Source organism: Naegleria fowleri (genome assembly GCF_008403515.1).
Source record: "Naegleria fowleri strain ATCC 30894 chromosome Unknown tig28, whole genome shotgun sequence".
In the NCBI taxonomy this organism is placed as follows: Eukaryota; Heterolobosea; class Eutetramitea; order Acrasida; family Naegleriidae; genus Naegleria; species Naegleria fowleri.
Window position 1 is genome coordinate 218,411 of NW_025407960.1, and position 18,987 is coordinate 237,397.

General features: G+C 36.0%; 9 protein-coding genes across 9 annotated transcripts; 4 read left to right on the forward strand and 5 right to left on the reverse strand.

Annotated features, from left to right (window-relative positions):
• Positions 1-89: 89 nt before the first annotated feature.
• On the reverse strand, positions 90-3,086 carry FDP41_001907 (uncharacterized protein; the record flags this gene model as incomplete). The annotated part of the gene is made up of 6 exons (XM_044705043.1): positions 90-1,030; positions 1,131-1,250; positions 1,403-1,745; positions 1,859-1,975; positions 2,028-2,138; positions 2,193-3,086. The coding sequence occupies 6 exons, from the start codon at positions 3,084-3,086 to the stop codon at positions 90-92; spliced, it is 2,526 nt and encodes an 841-aa protein (XP_044563550.1).
• Positions 3,087-3,882: 796 nt separating this feature from the next.
• On the forward strand, positions 3,883-4,718 carry FDP41_001908 (uncharacterized protein; the record flags this gene model as incomplete). The annotated part of the gene is made up of 2 exons (XM_044705044.1): positions 3,883-4,412; positions 4,556-4,718. 2 exons carry the CDS (start codon positions 3,883-3,885, stop codon positions 4,716-4,718), a joined length of 693 nt encoding a protein of 230 aa, XP_044563551.1.
• A 242-nt stretch (positions 4,719-4,960) lies between these two features.
• On the reverse strand, positions 4,961-7,806 carry FDP41_001909 (uncharacterized protein; the record flags this gene model as incomplete). The annotated part of the gene is made up of 9 exons (XM_044705045.1): positions 4,961-5,303; positions 5,411-6,243; positions 6,325-6,691; positions 6,755-6,850; positions 6,945-7,031; positions 7,127-7,136; positions 7,223-7,567; positions 7,687-7,718; positions 7,793-7,806. 9 exons carry the CDS (start codon positions 7,804-7,806, stop codon positions 4,961-4,963), a joined length of 2,127 nt encoding a protein of 708 aa, XP_044563552.1.
• Positions 7,807-8,482: 676 nt separating this feature from the next.
• Positions 8,483-12,732, forward strand: FDP41_001910 (uncharacterized protein; the record flags this gene model as incomplete). The annotated part of the gene is made up of 4 exons (XM_044705047.1): positions 8,483-8,651; positions 8,864-8,972; positions 9,118-11,887; positions 12,118-12,732. The coding sequence occupies 4 exons, from the start codon at positions 8,483-8,485 to the stop codon at positions 12,730-12,732; spliced, it is 3,663 nt and encodes a 1,220-aa protein (XP_044563553.1).
• Positions 12,733-12,830: 98 nt separating this feature from the next.
• Positions 12,831-13,679, forward strand: FDP41_001911 (uncharacterized protein; the record flags this gene model as incomplete). Its single annotated transcript, XM_044705048.1, has 1 exon — positions 12,831-13,679. One exon carries the CDS (start codon positions 12,831-12,833, stop codon positions 13,677-13,679), a length of 849 nt encoding a protein of 282 aa, XP_044563554.1.
• A 276-nt stretch (positions 13,680-13,955) lies between these two features.
• Positions 13,956-14,192, reverse strand: FDP41_001912 (uncharacterized protein; the record flags this gene model as incomplete). The annotated part of the gene is made up of 1 exon (XM_044705049.1): positions 13,956-14,192. One exon carries the CDS (start codon positions 14,190-14,192, stop codon positions 13,956-13,958), a length of 237 nt encoding a protein of 78 aa, XP_044563555.1.
• A 380-nt stretch (positions 14,193-14,572) lies between these two features.
• FDP41_001913 (uncharacterized protein) lies at positions 14,573-16,153 on the forward strand (the record flags this gene model as incomplete). The annotated part of the gene is made up of 1 exon (XM_044705050.1): positions 14,573-16,153. The coding sequence occupies one exon, from the start codon at positions 14,573-14,575 to the stop codon at positions 16,151-16,153; it is 1,581 nt and encodes a 526-aa protein (XP_044563556.1).
• Positions 16,154-16,436: 283 nt separating this feature from the next.
• Positions 16,437-17,435, reverse strand: FDP41_001914 (uncharacterized protein; the record flags this gene model as incomplete). The annotated part of the gene is made up of 3 exons (XM_044705051.1): positions 16,437-16,531; positions 16,643-16,926; positions 17,281-17,435. 3 exons carry the CDS (start codon positions 17,433-17,435, stop codon positions 16,437-16,439), a joined length of 534 nt encoding a protein of 177 aa, XP_044563557.1.
• A 235-nt stretch (positions 17,436-17,670) lies between these two features.
• Positions 17,671-18,900, reverse strand: FDP41_001915 (uncharacterized protein; the record flags this gene model as incomplete). Its single annotated transcript, XM_044705052.1, has 1 exon — positions 17,671-18,900. The coding sequence occupies one exon, from the start codon at positions 18,898-18,900 to the stop codon at positions 17,671-17,673; it is 1,230 nt and encodes a 409-aa protein (XP_044563558.1).
• Positions 18,901-18,987: the final 87 nt, after the last annotated feature.

An 18,987-nucleotide genomic window follows, 5' to 3' on the forward strand; every position in this document is an offset into this window, starting at 1 on the left:
TTTCTGTTTGGATTACACATGTGCAAGAGTTTTCCACACAGTTCAATGTTGTAACAACAATTCTTCTTCATACCATTTTTGGAGGCCTATTATTTCTTTTTTCTTGAGGTACGAGGTTTGGCTTGTTTCTTCTTCTTTTTTGGTTGTTCTTCCTCCTCCTCTTCATTTTCCTCACTCTCTTCTGCATTGTTTTTTTCTTCTTTTTTACGTTTAGAGGCGGCCTTTTTCTTTCTTGGCTTTTCTTCTTGCTCGCTTTCCTCCTCTTCCACTGCATCAGATTTTGATGCTTTCTTTCTTCCCTTTCTCTTTTTAGGTTTTTCTTCAACCTCTTCCGATAAAGTATCCGTAAGATCGTCGTTGTATGTTTTTCTTGCTCGAGCTGACTTTCTCTTTGATCTTCTTGGCTTTTCTTCGTCTTCATCTTCTTCAACCATGTTGATCTCTTCTTCTTCCTCTTCTGCTATTTCCTTCTCTGAACTCTTTTGTTCGGTAGATTCACTCTTTTGAGCTTTTTTAAGTGACATTGCAAGTCTTTTTTCTTTTGACAATGGTTTGCTTGGTTTCAGCACGTCTGGAATTGGAATTAAGGATTGAGAGACAGAAAGTCCGGTATTGGAAACGAAAAAAGGAAATGCCTTGGCTCTCTCGTAAGGATATTCCATATTGTCATCCATAATATCAGGATCTGCTCCATAGCATTTGACCATGTCAACAGCCAATTGAATAAATCGGAATTTACATGCCACAAATAATGGTGTCTCACCGCTTGCATTTTTCTTGTTAATAATGTCGTCGAGCTTTTTCTTTTCTTTTAACGCCTCTAAAAGAGTTCTGGTACATTCAGTTCTTTGAGCAATAATCATTTCATGAAGTAGAGTGTCTTTGGTATCTGTGGATATCATGTCAAAGTCAATATGATCTGCATACTTTTCCAAAATATATTGAATTACCAGATCTGGGATCGTTGAATTATTTCGAATGGCTTTCACCAGAGCAGTGAGGCGGTTTGGAGTGGTATCAGGTCCGACCACTGTCATATGTTCAGCAACAACAAGTTTTTACAAAATCGCAATAGAAAAACATCAAAATATAAAAAACATTCGAGTGCCTTAAAAAACAACAAGACTTACATTCTGACAATTGTTCAGGTACTTTGCTCAACACCACTGGAAGGGAGTTCAAATTTTGTTCAAAACAAGCCATGAGAGCTGAGCCGTAAGGACAATCCTTCAAGTTGCTTAAAGAACATCCTATAAATTAATGTGTTGGATATTGCAGTTATTCGGCGAGATTGGGTGTTGTAATAGAATTGATGTTGTGGGTTTTGGTGGATCAAGTATAAAATGGAATCCGCAAATTATGTAAGTCATAATGAAGAGTTTCCACACAAATTTCAACATACCAGCTTTTTCAACCATGAATTCAAGAACATCCTTATTATATATGGCAGAAGAGACAAAGTCATTATCAGGATCATTCAAGTCACTCCATCCATTTTCGTACATGACCTCTAAAGATCTTGCAATGGATATCTGCTTCTTATGACAGATTTGCATGAGCAGAGCAAATGTTGTCTTGGTCATCATTTTGCCTGAGTAATGCTTTTTTGCATATTTTGTAATTTCGGCCAATAACTGCTCAATCTTTCCGTTCTTTTGTGAGAGTAAACCCAACCAAGAATTGCATGACAGCTTGGTTAATTGACTTCCTTGTTGAAGAAGGTAGGCAATAATTTGATGCTTTTGCTATTAAGATAATACAAGATTACATAATAATAAACAATGATGGTATGTAAGATGAATTAAATGATAAAAACGATGATGATCTGTACAGGTTAAACAATAATAATGAAAATTACCTTGTATGCCACTTTTTTCCCTATAATTTGGTCTAACAAGGTTCCCGAGTAATTAGTGCTGCTAAATGTTAATGACAATTCTGTATTCGGATTAATGTTGTACTTTTCACACAATGTCTAAGATTGTGTAATATGTATCAATCAATATTTCAAAGAAACAACAACAAACCTTCGCAGCATCTAAAGTGTTCAATCTACCAATATTTCCAATCACGTTGATTTTTAAATCTTGGTTAAACTCAAAGTCAATATAACCCGCGGCTTCCTCATACCAATTACCCTAGATCGTACATATGCCAAATGATGTCAGCAAGCTGTTAAGTATGGTACTTACTGAAATATAGGGCACTGCCGATTTAATTTTTAAGTCCCTAAATCTCAACAATTTCTCTCTGCCTTCCTTAATACGTTGGAATAGGGCTTTCAAATCCTTCTCATGATAGCTAGAAAATATGAAATTAATTTCTTCTAGTGCTGGAAATCGTTCTAAAATGTGCTTCAGTGTGGAGGTAGTAAAATTGTAGTTTGCATGTCGTCTATTCTTTCTAGGCTTTTCCAATCCGAGAATATTCAACACTTTTAGGCTCTTGGACCAAACATTTCTGTTAGTTTTATCCTGATCTGGCATGTCGTTCGAAGAACCTGCATAATAGTAACCTCTATTATATTGATTGCTAAACAGACTTGTAAAATATTGTGTTGGAAATATGAATGTGATCTCGTTCAACTGTGAGCATGGTGCCATTATTTGATTTTTACAAGCGTCCTGTTCGAGATAGGATCTTGGCAACTTGATCGACTTTAAAGAGTCTTTGCAGCTACTAATCAGGTCATAGACATTTTTAAGTTTCGGATCTCGAGCATACATCCAGTCAGCAAATTGGAGAGATGATAAATCTAAATGTTGGCTCTTGGAAAGCGCAAATTTAAACTTGTTCTGATAATACTTGTTCAATCGTTGTAACGAAAAGTAATAGGGAACAGCAGGTAAAAAGGTAAAAATTTCAAAAACCACATCTTCGGGCAACTTTTCAAGAGAATCAAATTGAATTAAAACATCATAATCATTGGTAAATGGTTTGATTTCATCGGAATCATCAATTATAAAATTTGGTGCCTCTTCAACTGCAGAAGCCTCTACACTCTCATCGTCCGATTTGTCCATCATCGTTGAAGTCTCTTCCTCTTGATCACGTTCCACCTCTACTACTTTCTTCTTTCTTGGCATTTTTTTCGATTTTTATGTGGAACTTGTGATGGTCTATTCTCGTGAGTCCTTTCATAGAGTGAGCAAGTAATAAAGACTTCTTGGAACACATCTAAGGTTGATGTTGCAAGATCCAGTAGTGAAATCGCGAATTGATTGAATTTGCGAAGAAAACAAAAAAAAAACAAAAAAAATATTGCTAAGGCTTTCAATCAAAATCTTCGGAATTTTATTCATCGATTCAACAATTATTAATCACCAAGTGTTCCTGGAACTTACTTTTCACGCAACATTCCGTGTTTGGAAAATGTCCCAATTTCGAAGAAGCATCAACAAGAGTTTGGTCGTTCCCATGTTATTCATTGGTAATTACTTGAACAATACAGCAAGCTCTTATTATTCCTCGAGTAGTAGCAGCATCATTAGCAATGTAAAGACGTCGGAACAGCAACAAGCGTCTGCTCTTCCTCGGAACCAAAATCATGAAGGAACAACTTTGAATATGATTTCTCGTAACATTAGAGAAACATTTTCCATGATGATTTCCAGCTTGTTTAAATTACATGTTTGAGAGAATTTTCTAGAGGTCATTCATACCAATTTTGGAAATTTTTTCGCTACATTACCAATTACCAACATAACACACTGAGAGTGATCATGGTTGAAAACAGCAACCAATATAGTGTGTTGTTATTACTGTCGTTTTGAAAACCCAATGAAGGACATGCATTTTCTCCACAACTATATATTGAAGAAGAAATAAAGAATTACAGTATTTGTGGAATTTAAAATCTTACAATATGATGACAGCTAAAAAATGTCCCAAAAACGACCTTCGTGGCTAACTCTGAATTTTTCAAAAACCTATTACGATTCACAAACTCTCTCCGATGAGGATATTCTTTTATTGACTGGAAAATACTGGCTCAATGATAACATGATCAATTTTTATTTTCTTTATTTGGAAAATGAAAAATATAAAAAGTATCAGAATGAATATTGTTTCATGGCTCCCTCTGTTTCATTTTGGGTTTCCATGATCGATGATGAACAAGATATTAAAGCATCATTGGATCCATTAAAAGTCCAAGAAAAGAAATTAATATTTATTCCGATTAATGATAATACAGATATTGAAGCAGTGAATGGCGGAGGCTCACATTGGAATCTTGTTGTATTTGAGAGGAGAAACAATACACAAGAAAAGAGTAAATTTTACTATTATGATTCTGGTGGAAACATGAATAAGAGAGCTGCACAGAGATGTATTGAAAAGATGGCTCCACATTTTGGAGAGTCTGGTTTGGATGCAAAATTGATTGCCAAGAATGCCCCTCAACAGAATAAGTATGTTTTTGTTTCAGACATGTACATATGACATGTTTGAAATCAACAATATGTGATTCAATTTGTAAATTTCGATCATCTTTTTGGTGAATTATTCATATTTAAAATGGAATGAAATTTATTGAATTGTTGCATTCACAAAGTGGTTATGACTGTGGAATGTATGTGGCAGCTATGAGTGACTACATTGCAGAACATGGAGTTTCAGATTCAAACATTGAAAAGGTACTCACTCCCTCTTTCATCACACAATTCAGAAAAGACATGTTGGATTTAGTCGAAAAAAAGACAAAGGAAGAACCTTAATAAAAAGGTTGAGCATTTGATTTTCAAAAGAATTCTTGTCATAATGAACTGCCACAATATTCTGATTGGAAAATAGAGGCTTTATTCTTTGTTTTTTTCACTTTGAAAGGTAAAGTCAACATAGAATACATTAGTGTGACATCAAAGTGTTGCTGAGATAGATGATCAGAACCACAAAGAGGCACGGCCCTTGAGTGTGACATTTAGATTTATATTTTTTCTGCTTTCCCATCAAGCCCACTTCAACTTCCGTATCGTATTAATACAGTGAAAGGAGGCCCTTTCTTTGGCGTACATTCTTCTCGCACATCGAAACCATGTTTTTTCAAGAACTGAACAGGCTTCTCTTCTCGTGACTGATTTTCATAATGATGTACAATGGTGTATATGGGCAGAGTGGCCTCATCAGACGCTCGAATGATTGGCAACAACACCTCAGTTCCAAGACCTCTATTTCGTAATTCTGGTTTTACAACAAGTGTCAGCAGGGACCAATGAGGTTTCTCAGTTTGTGAAAGTAGTTGTGAATGAATTGCTTCCATATCCTCCACTGCCTTCATTGTCCTAAATAGACCCTTAATACCACTAAAAATGTTCAAAACCATGAAATTATTAATATTGAAACCATCCATCCATCATGATGAGAGGTGAGTTACATTCAAAGAATTATAAAATTTTGAATGAACACTTACAGACTCTTTGGAGCTTTTCCAATTCCCAGTCTTAACATTTTCCAAAAATCAATTCCTTTTGAATTGAATGGATGTTGCCATATAGAAATGGCTTGAATTTCCTTTGCATCATCATTCATTGGATAATAGGTATTCACATAAATTCTTCCATACTTGATTCCATACTTGATCAACATGGAGCAAAGAAACAATAACGACTCATTGGAAACATCTTGCGGTGATTCTGTTTTGAAAATATAACTGAGTAGAGGATGCCACATATGACCTTGTTCCTCACAACCATGAACTAGAGTGTTTGATTCTCGTGTGATACTTCCATGTGATACTTCCTTCACCTCTTCTGATGCTTTACTTGGGCTTGAAGTTTCCGATGGAGCCTCACTTAAAGTCCTTACTCCATTAGATGCAACCGATTCGTGCTGAGTCGAAAGATTGTATTTGTAAAAGAGTGGCGATCGCAACGATTGAGCCAAAAAGTTCGCTGCCTCTTGGACCTGTGACGGATGTATCTCACTCACCACACTCTTTCCTCGCTTATTCATGTCTCTTCTCTTTTTTGGTTTGTGAATTTTAACAAACGCATATGCTTGTTGTTTGAAAATATTCTTTTCAGTTTGTGTCGATGGAACAGAGAGTACAAGAGGAGAAGATGCCGTCACTTTGCTTTCATTAAGGACAGTCGAATCCATCGAAGGATCACTTGGAGAGGCCACCAATGATGGATGTTTGCTATTGGCACTGCCCGATCGTTTTCGTTTTCCAGACATGGGAGATGCAGCTGATTTCATAATTTCATCTCCAACTTTTGTGGTCGTCATAAATATTCGCCACCACTGTGTATATGTCGCCACAGCACATACGAATGTCATCAAAATGATAGTCTGTCAATATTCATGAAGGAGAACAATACTTACATGTTCTTCCCATAATAAAAACAATTGCTTGCAAGAAAGTCCAACATGATACATGTCCTCAATTTTCAAGTATGAGAATACATGCAGTTTCAACACATCGGGTAAAAATTTAAAATCTTTGAGAACAAGTTTCAAATTGCCATATTTTCCATCTGCTTTGATCTTGTTCAACACTTTCAGAGTTTTTTCTGCGGTGGGCCTTTCTCGAGGATCATAGCTTACTAATAATTTTGCCAAATCGAACAATTCTTGAGAATATCCAAGTACTTTAACACACTGATGTTCAATGTCTGCAAAAAAGTTTGGATTTTTTCTCAATTCCATTGAGATCATCATTTGTTTTCCTGTCATCATTTGAAGTAAAATTCTAAATTGTTGTTCATTATGAAAAAAGAGGGAAGTTCTTGACACATGCATATTCTGTACTTACACACCGTAAGAATACATGTCAGTCGCTTGATCATAAGGTTCCTTGTTCAGCATTTCATAACTCATGTATTGAATTGTACCACATTGAGTATGAGCTCTATTGGGTGTAGCATTAAATTTCACACGCATTCCATGAAACCAAATGTCAGTTAAAATAATTAATTAATTAATATAATTATATTTTCACTTACAAGCTGTGAGTTCCAATTTCACGACTAATACCAAAATCTCCAATTTTAAGCGTACCATCTGAGGCAATCAAAATGTTTTGCGGTTTTCTGAAAATAAAATTCCATTCGTTAATAGTAATGTTAGATTATAGATTATACATTTGTGACATTAGAATATTTCCTATTACTATTTCAAAACTTACAAATCTCGATCTAATATAATTGATGAAATGACACATCACCAATTGTGTTTCACATTTGTACAAAAAATAAACAAATTCCCATTTTCTAACACTTACGAATAATATTATGTTCATGCAGATATTTAAGGCCCTCTGCTATCTGTTCTGCATACGTTATAATATCTTCTTCTTTCATCTTTTTATCTCGCTTAATGACACTTGTGATTAGCTTTTGTAAATCTCCTCCTGGACAATATTCAATACAGAGGCACACAAAGTGAGTTTCCGTGCTGTATTTATGAAGAAAGACCTTTAAATATTTCATAATATTGGGATGATTAAGGTCTTTGAGCTTTTGAGCTTCATTCAGATGAAGATTAGCGTCATCGAAGCTAGCCCATTCCATACGCTTGATTGCCACTTCTTCATGTGTTTTCTTGTGTTCAGCTAAAAGTACTTGGCCTAATTGATATCATTGTGAAAGTATGTGATTGTTGTGGTTATTGATTGACGACGATGCATCATCACATTTTGAGAATATAAGATGTGAACTTGCTTGCACTAATTCATTGCGCACCTACCTTCAGATCCTCGACCCAAGATTTTAATAATGCTTTCGTGAGAGATGCAAACAACACATGATCCGTTTTTTAACCATTCAACGTTCCACACCAAATGTCAACTTACTAATACTGATCCATGACAGTGTGTCAGTGATGATGATTTGATGGTGGTGGTGAATGTGAAATTGATTTAATATTGCTATTATTATATCGGCAGAGCGAATGGTCTTGAATTATATATTACACGTAAATGTAAAATACAACAGCGTAGAGAGAAGAGTGTTGTTTTCTTGTATTTCCGCAATACCACAATTTTTCAATACAGATCTGTAAAGAAGATAGTTTTTCTTTTGAAAAGAATCCTTTTTTCTTCTTTCCGATTTAATAGATGATGATGATATATATATACTATTGAACTCGGTTACCGAGGACTATTGAATTGAAAATCAATGACCCTTCCACAACCACTCCCGATGATGAGTGGAATCAATATAGAATTGCTCTGTAACAATCACGTGAGCTCTCTCCACAAAAAGACTTTTTTTTTCTCTCTCTAACTGACAATTTTGTTGTTCCATCGATGAGTTCTCATTTCATCTCTCGATTGCGATGCTCTTTTGACTCTTTTATGAAATATTTATTTTAATTTGAAATTTTAAATTAAATAATAATAAATTTTGCAAATCTTGGAAGACTACACTACATCGTTGATGGATCCATCCTAGTGATGATGGTGGTGTTGCTTTCAATTTGAAACACTTTCCCAAAAAAGTTTGGTTTTTTTCTAAAGCGATTGAAAGAGTCGTTGAAAAAAATGTCAAAAGTCACACAAACCAAAGTCAATGCTCTGTTGTATTGGGCTCAAAATGCCACTAAAAATTATGATAACGTTGACATTAAATCTTTTTCATCTCCATCATTTGCTGACGGTCTTGCTTGGTGTGCCATCATTCATCACTTTAGGCCTGATCTCATTGATTATGGTGAGTGTTATTTTTCAGTACATGTGAAGAATATGATTATTGAAATGTAATTGAATATCATCAATCTGAACGATACATGATTGATGGCTATTATTTACGACACGTGTGATTTATTATTGTGTACAATTTATCATCATTCCGTTTGGTGTGAAAATATCTTGTTCCGAATTTGGTATTTTTGTGTTGTTGAACATGTGGACTCCGATATTCAGCCTCCTTGTCACCCAGCGATCCAAAGAAAAATTTAGAACTTGCATTTAAAGTCGCTGAAAAAGAATTAGGATGTACACAATATTTAGAAGTGGATGATTTACTGGGTAGGTTCGTATCTCTCTAACATGTTGTTTGTGAGTGAACGTTTCGTGAATTTTACTGTTCATTTCTCGATTAACATGTTGTGTGCATGGAACTGTCAAAAACTTTCTCTAATTCGCTTCTTCATATGATGCATTCATCAATTGGATAGTTCGCGTCCAGAACCAAAATCCATTCAACTCCAACTCAATGAATACAGAAGAGTGTTAGGAAGTGCCAATGAAATTCACAGAAAAAATTCCGATTTTGGAGACTTGATCACAGATTATGAACAGAGTCAAGCTCTCAAAAGAAGTGTCACAATGCCTCCGAAAAGTCTTGAAAATCCAGAAACTCCTCTCAACAAAAGTTCAGCTACGTCATCAAAATCGTCAACTCTTTCTGTGCAGTCTTCGCTCGGCACGACAAGTAAACTTTCGATACAATCCTCTAACATTACTGCTAGTAATGAGCCAAAGACCACTGGAATTGTGACGGCACGACAAAGAGAGGTCTATTCGAATAATTCGAGTCCTGTCATCTCTGTCACACAGCCCAATCTTGAAGTGCTTTCTTTAGATGAAGCAAAGAAAAAGATCAAAGATTTGTACGAAGAAATTTCATCGCTCAAAACCGATGCTGACAATATTAAGAGAGAAAATAACAATTTAAATATATTATTCCAAGAGGCCAAGCATACGAAAGAAGAGACTGAAACTGTTTTCAGACAACAAAATGAATCACTCAAACAAAAGATTAGTCAACAACGTCAAGATTTGGAAAATGAAAGAAACGCCAAACAGAATTTAGAAAATTCAATTGCTAAACTTAAAGACGAAATTGAAAATTACAAGAAGGAAATTTCTGACAACAAGAAGAAACTTGAAACTCTTGAAAAAGAGAAACTCTCTAACAAGGACACCAAATCCGTGGAAGAATTACAAAAACAAGTGACCGACCTAACGAATCAAGTGAAACAAAAAGAACGAATTATCACACAACTCGAAACAGAAAAAACTTCGTCCTTCCAAAATTTGCAAAAAGTGTTGGCTGAGAAGGAAAAGGAAATTCAAAGCATGAAGAATAGTTTAAAAAACATGACAGAACAAGCAGATACCATGAAACAAGAACGAGAAAAACTTGAAATTCAAATCAAAACTTTGAGTGGTCAATCGAACAATGACCTGAAGAAATTAGATGAAACCATTCAACAATTAACAAGAGAAAAACAAACTGCAGAACGCGCCGCCAAAGATACACAAATGCAATTTGAAGATCTTTCTAAAAAGTTGAACAAAACTGAGAAGGATTTGGAAGAGACAAGAAAAACTCTCGATACCAAACTAAAGGAAGCTCAGCAATTGCAACAAGAGTCCAAATCACTGAGAGAACAAAATTTAAAACTTTCACAAGAGATCACAGAAAAACAAAAGATTCAAGAAAAAGAGCAATCCTTGATCAAGGAAAATAATGACAAACTTTTAAAGGAAAAACAGAAACTAGAAAAAGAATTGGAGGAGATCAAGAAGCAACAATCCAAACAGCAAGAGTCCTCAAAAGATCTCGAAAAGATTCGTAATGAGAATAAGAAACTCGATGAAACTATTCAGAAGCTCACTTCTGAATGTGCCACTCTGAAGAAGGAGATCGAGAAAGCTAACAAATCCAAAGAGGAAACAGAAACCACACTCAAACGTCAACTAAAAGAATTAGAAGAGAAACATCAACAAGAACTTTCTTTCACATTGGAAAAATCAAAATTGAATTCCTCTCAAAAACAAGCAATTCTCGATTTACAACTTGAAGATTTACGTGAACGATGCTCCGATTTGAAGAAGGAAAAAGAATCGGTTGAGAATGAGCTCAATCTATTGGAATCAAAGAAAAATCAAGAAATTGAAGACTATAAGAAGAAGATTTCAAATTTGAAGGCTGAATTGAAGAATGCCAAGTCCACAACCACCACTACATCTTTGTCGACAACTACACCAGTTTCAACGACAACAAATTCTCCCAATTTAACAAAATTAATCGAACAAGAGAGACAAGAACGTTTCGTGTTGGATCAATCCATCCTTTGTTTCGATGCTTTTACTTTTACACATCAAATTCCAACTCCTGTGAAACCTATTTTCTACGCATTGTGTCACTGGTTGGAATCGAGCGAAACTTTTGGAATCAATTTGGTCTCTACATTGCATTACAAATTCAATTCATACATTTCCACTGATTTAGAGAAGGCATGTTATTGGTTGAATGTCATGGTTCGTCTCATTCACATGCTCAAACTAGAGCCAGAATACGAAAAGAAGATGAAAGCCATTCTTAAGAGTAATATCATTGAAAAGAACTTTTCAGCACCACTCTCCAATCAAGACACTTCTAAATTGAGACCACCCGTGTTCTTGAATTACAAATATTCACAACAATTAATGGAAGCCAAACCACAACAATCGTCATCGAATTCATCCGTCGACAAGTTTTTAATTTCACTCGCTCAATTGACTTACGATTGCTACTTTGAATGTATTTATTACATGATTCTCAAAGCAAAACCTTTAATTTTGGAAAAGATGTTCGGGTTGACTCCATCCAATTCCATTCCATTGCTTGGAAAAATTACTGGAGATGTGAAAATCGATGTCATTGTTCGAAACATGTCGCATTGGATGGATCAAATCAAGAACAGTTTATTGGATTCTCGATTAATTGTTCACATGTTCGAAGCGTTAGCAAAATTGATGGACTCTTTAATTTTCAACCAATTCATTTCATCCATCAGCTCTGAAAAGCTTAAAACCAAGAATGTGAATCAGTTGAGAGATTTATCAATGAATCATGCCATCCATCTCAAAATGTCCGTCTCCTTCTTGGAGAGTTTCTTCTTTGAGGAACATTTAACAGCTGGATTGAACATTCAAGATTTATTCCATCAAACAAGAGTAAGTAATAATTGTGAATTTCACAACAGCAAGTTGAGAGATCATGATACTTTTTTTCACAAATGTTCACTTACTGTGAAAACCAAATGGTGTTATTGTACTAACTATCTATATTATTTTTATTACTATCATATTGTTCAAAACCACCTGTGGAATGATGACAATTAATTATACTGAAATAATTTGATCAATCTATATTGTTGTTTGTCTTGTCACACACATTCAAATAGGAAGGAGCAGATGTTTGTGTCTTGGGTCAAAAAGATCTTCTCCAACAAGGCAATGATTTGCGTGAAATTGTTTGTCCACATCTCTCCACTCCACAAATTTCCATTCTTTTATTGGAATCTTCCATGACTGCACAAGATTTAATCATTCCCAAATTATCATCGAATGGTTACACAGATCCCAACACCTTTTCAAAACAAACCTCTTCTCTTTTTGATTTTGAAAACAAATTCATGAGTGCTGCAACACTTCACACCGTTCAATATCCTTCCATTTTGGAAAATTGCAACAAACAAGAATATTTCTTCCTTTTCACAAAATCGAATATCAAGGGTAATAGTAGTAACAATACGTCATCCAATGGAAATTCTCTGACGACAGCAGCAACATCATCCTCGACACCAACCAAGACTTTACAAAAATCATCCAATCATGATGAAGAGGAGTATGATGTGAGTGCTTCTTCATGGGCAAGTTACAAACAGAGTTCACTATTGGCCACTACTCCATCTTCGACGACATTGCAATCTTCATCGCCAAGCAAAACATTAACGAGCTCATCAAGCAACAAGAAATCAAAAAGTGGACTCAATATGGACAATGGTTTATTTGATTGAATAGAATTGAATTGTGAATTAATGAAAATCTTTCAGCAACTTAAATTAAAATGCGCCAAAAACCGTTATTTCATTTTTTAATTAATTTTTTAAAAAAAATGTTTCAGTCCTCTTCTGCTGATGAGGAACAATTCTCACAACAATTTTTCGGAAAGTCTTCACGAGCAATTTTGGATGAAATTTACAATGTAGCCTATGTGAATATTTGCGATGCATATGATCATGTTGAGGAATGGGCTATTCATCAAATCGGGAAAGATCCGACGATTAACAAGGAAGATTTAAAAGAAATTTCTCGGTTAATTCGGGATGCAGTCCAAAAGCTTGCAAACCAAAGTATTCTAATACTTGGTCATCAGTCTGATCTTTTGGAGAAAGCTGCTATGGAGAGGTGTTTCAACATGCCACAAATACCACCCGATTGTCGTGATAGTTATTGTAAGCTCGTAACAAGCGATATTACGTTATTATCAGCAAACAAAGAGGATGCTCTAGTATTTTTTGATGATGGTCTGTCAACTTCCGATAATGAAATAATAGAAGTTCTGACAGAAATTCACAAAGTTCAGCAAGATATTAATCAATCACATGAAGAGATGGTGCAAGGAATTGTTCAAGGACGATCCTTACTGCATGAACGACAAGAAATTATGAGATCTTTAAATTATTATGCTCAACATAACAAGAAATTGGAATCTGTACAACAACAACTCATGCATCTCTCGATGAGCTTGGAACAAACAGTGAATTCTCTTATCAAACATGCTCAACATCTTCATCGACAATATAACAGTACGAAGAAAGCATTCGAGGAGCAATTTGCAGTTCAAGATCAAGAAAGCATTTTTTCACAAGGAGGTATATTTGATGACCAATCCTCATCGTTTACTGAGAGCAACAAATCCTCACAACAATCGGAAACGTCCAAAAAGTCTTCCAAAAACTAGAGACTTTTTGGCTCCTAAGTTTTTCCCTATCATCATCATTCCTCTAGGTTCTTTTTTTGACGCTGTCAATCATCCCAATCATCATCATTTAATAAATTATTATTCAAATCTAAATTCTCAAATTACATTTCTTAAATTGTCTATTTATCTTAAATTCTTCTCCAAATATATATTTCCTTGTCAAAATTGCTGTGAATTAAGAAGGATTATAGGTTCATGAATGAGAAAAATAATAATTGAAAATAACAATTCCATATTCACGACAGTAATGTTGTTTTAATTCGTGGAGCTCTTCTTTTCCGAACGCAATGATGGTAAATCAGGTTTGATGGTAATATCGGGTTTGAATATTCGGTGGGCGGTTTCAGCTCCTGCAAACACACTTCCCAAACTCACTAAAACAATAAACAAGAACCTCCATGATGTCTTTCTCAATGGTATTGCTTTGTTCATCATTTTGGCTTCAGCCTCTGAGGCAGGATTTTGTTGGCCAGGTCGTTTGATGATTTTCATATTTTTTGAAAGAACAGACTGTTCGTTCATTTCCCGCCATTTCAAACCGAATGAATTGAAAAAACAAAAAATTGTCGAGTCGTCGTGACGATTGATTATTTGGAAGAACGGAGTTAACAACAAGCTTTCGTTGAGTGTTATCATCATCACCGTATTCACAATTAACAGTTGTTGAGGACGAGCGTAGACATTGTGAATCAAGTCTTCATGGATTTGTGATTATTGGTATTATTATTATTATCAGAAAAGATTGTTTCATTTGGAATTTGTGATAATCACCACCATCATCATCAACGGAACGCTCGGAAGAACATTTTCAGAACAATTTTAAATTCATATTCATTTAACACCATCACCTCCTGAATTTACATACGCGTTTAATGTCCCAAAACACCAGAGGTCTCTTACAACACCCATCCTCGAGTAGTGTTGGCGGTGATGCCACAGGAAATTCATCATCCCAACAACAACAACAAGGCTTATCATCTTTTCTTCAGCAACATCATCCGAACGGCCATAATTCTTTCAATCCTCCTTCCATAGGCTTGACCTCCTTTCTTTTGAATCCTCCATCCCAACATCATCCATCCATGAGTACTCTCAACAACAATAATAATAACATCAACAATAGAGGATCAATTCATATTTCTTCCAATCTGTCCTCATCCATGGCGAGTAGTAGTAGTGGCAGCGGTGGTGGTGGTGGTATTCATCCTTTTACCATTTCCTCTTCATCTTCTGTACCTCTCTCAGCTTCCTCCTCATTGCCCTCTCTCCTCACAACAACTCCCTTTACTGCCACGACGATTCACACCTCCATTCCACCATCACATTTCCTTACTGGATTACCACCCTCAACAACAATGAGCTCAAACACTCCTTCCGAGAAGAAGCGAAAAACATCCACATCCGTCCACACTGCCCGAAACATTACTAATAATGACGACGATGATGAAGAAGACGATGACACACACAAGATTGAAATTGATGACTCGGTGGCAGATGAAACAACAACTCCCACCAAACCAATGAGCTCAATGACAAGTGCCACTCAAAGTGATACCAAACGAAGGAAAGGTTCTGATGGTACCATTTCTTCTGTCTCATCATCGACACAAAAAGGCTGTAATTGTAAAAAGACTGGATGTTTGAAACGATATTGTGAATGCTTTCAGAATAACAAACGATGTACAGATAAGTGTCGTTGTCAGGGTTGTAAGAATTATGACGGCTGTCCTGATTTGTGTCGAGTTTTGGAGAAGCAAACAAAATCTGGAACGAGCTCTTCAGGAGGAGCGACGAATAGCCAGAGAAAAGTCAACTCACAAAAGAGAAAACAAGCTCAGAGTCAAAGCAGTAGCTCATCGGTGGGCAGTGGTGCGGCCTCAATCCTGACGTCCAACACTTCTCGTTCTCAACAACCTTCTTCACAAATTGGTAGTCCCTCCATACTGGGAGGTGGAGGAATTATAATGGCACATGGAACAGTCCCGTCTTTTGCTGCTCATCACTATCAACCTCCACCGATTAATACGGATCAAGTTTCAGCTTCATTATATCAACATCCTTTAAGCTGCGTCTTTGGCGAAGAGAGTGTTGTGGAATTGTGTAAGAGACTTGTGATTGCTTCTGTTCAACAGGAGCAAATTTTCATAGATGAATGGGCAAGCAAGTCCGGCACATTGTTGTCACCACCCCTCACCTCTCCCAAAAACAATTCCAAACCAAAGGAAACTGCTGCTGGAAGCAATACAGACAATTTTCTTTTGTGTGACGAGGAGGATGTTACCAATTCGACCGCGAACCTTAATCAAGCACAACCTCTGCAATCTCCACGAAAAATCTATCCGAAAGGTTTTGAGAATGGACTCCTCAACTCAATCAACACTCGTGTCGTGCAAGAGTTCAAGCAATTTCTTACCCAACAGCCTTACTTTCAACAAACCGATCATCAAGAATAAAAGATCGACGTATAGGTCACTCCAAAACATACCACTGTTCTCGTTGTGGCAATCAAATAGATTGAGATCACAATGGTGCTCGCGACATTCTCCTCCGCAACATTCGACTCGTTGTTCGAAAGACTTTGCGAAATTAATGTACCATGTCCAACAAACTCGCAAGTGTGTCACTCTTAATTTCGTAAAGTTGATATAAATTATGTCGACCATCAAGAATAAAAGATGGCATTCCATAAATTGGTCAACAGACACAACAGAATTATTTACAAAGCTTTAAAGTTGTTTATTCCTTCTTTTCCTCGCTTGGTTTATCTGAGGTATTTTCTCGTTTGGCAAAAGCTTGAGCTTCTTCGAATTTTTTCTTGAATTCTTGAGCGGCTGTGATAATTTCATGAAGAGGTCATAATGATGATTGCAAAAAGCACACAACAAGAATGTTACCCAGTAACCCATTCGAACACAAAAATCATTAAATTCAAAAGTACTTACTTTCAGTGTCTCTGAAACGAATAGCAAAAATTTCAGACTTGGCTTCATCGTCAGCAAAATCAGCTGGTGATGAATAGACCCAGGCCTTGTCGCTACCAACATTTTGAGTCAACTTCATCTCTGGAATGATCAAATGGTTGGCACAAATTGTCAAAGTCTTGTCTCTTCTCATCAAAGCTCTCACTTTATGTTTATCGGTCTTGTGTTGAAGGAATTTCATAATACCAACACCACGTTCTTTCCATTCACTTGAATCGTTATCGAATCTGAAGAGCTTGGCACGACTGTTTAAAGTGATTCAATAATTAGTAGACATTCCATAATAATAAATTGTATGGATAGTTGCATCCGTAATGAGTATATTTTGTGATATCCACAACAACATGAAATATTAACATCAAGGGTTTGGTATCGCATCGTGCAATATTTAATATTGACCAAGCGTTGCCGCATAATGAGCAAAATTTACGTATTGTTGTGGACATCATTATGAAAATAATTTAAACAATGATCATCATGTCGGCGATGATTGTAAAAACAATCCAAAAGATCATCGGCACAATCATCATCATCATGTTATTACATATTCATATTGAATAAATTTAGAACAACAACAATAATTCTTTGAATCCACTTACACTTGATAAATTTCCTCCTCATCTTCAATTTTAATATGAACATCACGAGTAGGAAGTTCGTCCTTGTTCACCAATGGAGTAAATTGAGCCTTGCATTCCTCTTCCTTGGCGAATTCTTGTGCTCCTTCTTGGGTGTTATCTTCAGTATCAGACATGTTGGTGGTGGTGTTGAATTTTTTTTTGAAATCAACGTTGGAGACGAAAGCTGTTGGTTCTGCTGGGAAGGAGAAGACATTCCCTTCAGTGGAATTCTTTGTGTGGGAGAACGATGACGACAGACGTTTATTATTATTATTATTATTCTGATGATGAGAAATTGTTTTGAAAGGTCTTGAGGTGAATCAAAATGAGTGTGTGTGTCATGTGGACACATCAATGATCCTATAATAATTATTCTTTCAAATGAAATTTAGTGGCAAAAATCAAATATCCAGTGTGACCTTTCATTTCTGGAACGGCAGTGAAGAGTTTTCGCATTGTTCCTGAAGATGAAGGAGTAGTTGAAGATGATGAAGAGCCTTCTCCTGTGCCATTATTATCGCTAGGTTCAGCAGTTGAACTTGATTGATCTTTCTTTGTGAAATAGTGATCCACCGATGTCATATCCACAACAGAACTCATATACTCCTTCACCAAACATTCCACTGTTTTGATTTCAACAAAATCAAATTCTCTCAAGGCATTTGCAGTCTCTTGAATTTGTTCAATGCATGGACTGAAACCACAGAATTTACCTCCAACTTTGAGAAGTCTGAAAACATTAGGAATGCATAGCCAAGGCTTTGGTAAATCAAGGAAAACAGCGTCCACAGTTTCTGTCTTATCCTGGCCAAGAATAAGTGAGGCTTCATGTTTTGGTCTCAAAGTATCGCTCAAAATAATATGTAATGTTGTTTCATTGGGATTGAATCCATTGAGGCAAACGTCACCATTGGTGATGGTAATATTGTAGAGTCCATTGGACCTAAACTCATTGACAGCCTGCAAAAATCTTTCCTTGTGATATTCAAAAGTGAATAATTGACCGTTTGGCATAATTGACCTAGAAATACTTGTCGAAAGAGAACCACTACCAGTTCCAGCTTCAATAACAATGCTACCTGGGCGTAGTCGGAAATGTGTTAAAATCAAACTGATATCTGCATGATATAAAATTTGAGTTCTGTGCTTTAAAACAAGTGTCCACAAATGAGGAGTTGGTTTGAGAACGTAGACAAAGGGTCTTTTGGTGTCGGTAGTCGAGTCGTCATCCTTTTTACGAGGACGTTTATCGACATGACTATATATTTTAGAACCGAAAGGTTTTCCAATGATATTCTCATGTAAAAAGGAACCAAACCGACAATCAAAAGTATGTCCCTTTTTAATCACTTCCGCTTTCATAATATCATGGTTAATGAAGAAAACCACCATATCACCCTCTCGAATTTTGTTTGAATTTTTATCGGCTAATGAAATAATTTGTTTAGTGTTATAAATTTCACTCTTATCATTCATGGATGGAACCAAAGAGAGAAGGAGTGTTTTTCTGATTTGTTCCAATTCTTCATTCTTCGGAAGAGGTTTGGTGTTGTTGTTGGCTGCTGGTGTTTTGGTTTTCTTCTTCTCGGGTTCACTCATTTTTTTTGATGCGGACGAGGAGGTTCTTTCCATCCACAGTTTCAAGTTTAAGAAGAAAAGGACTGTATGGGCGATGACGCATTCTGG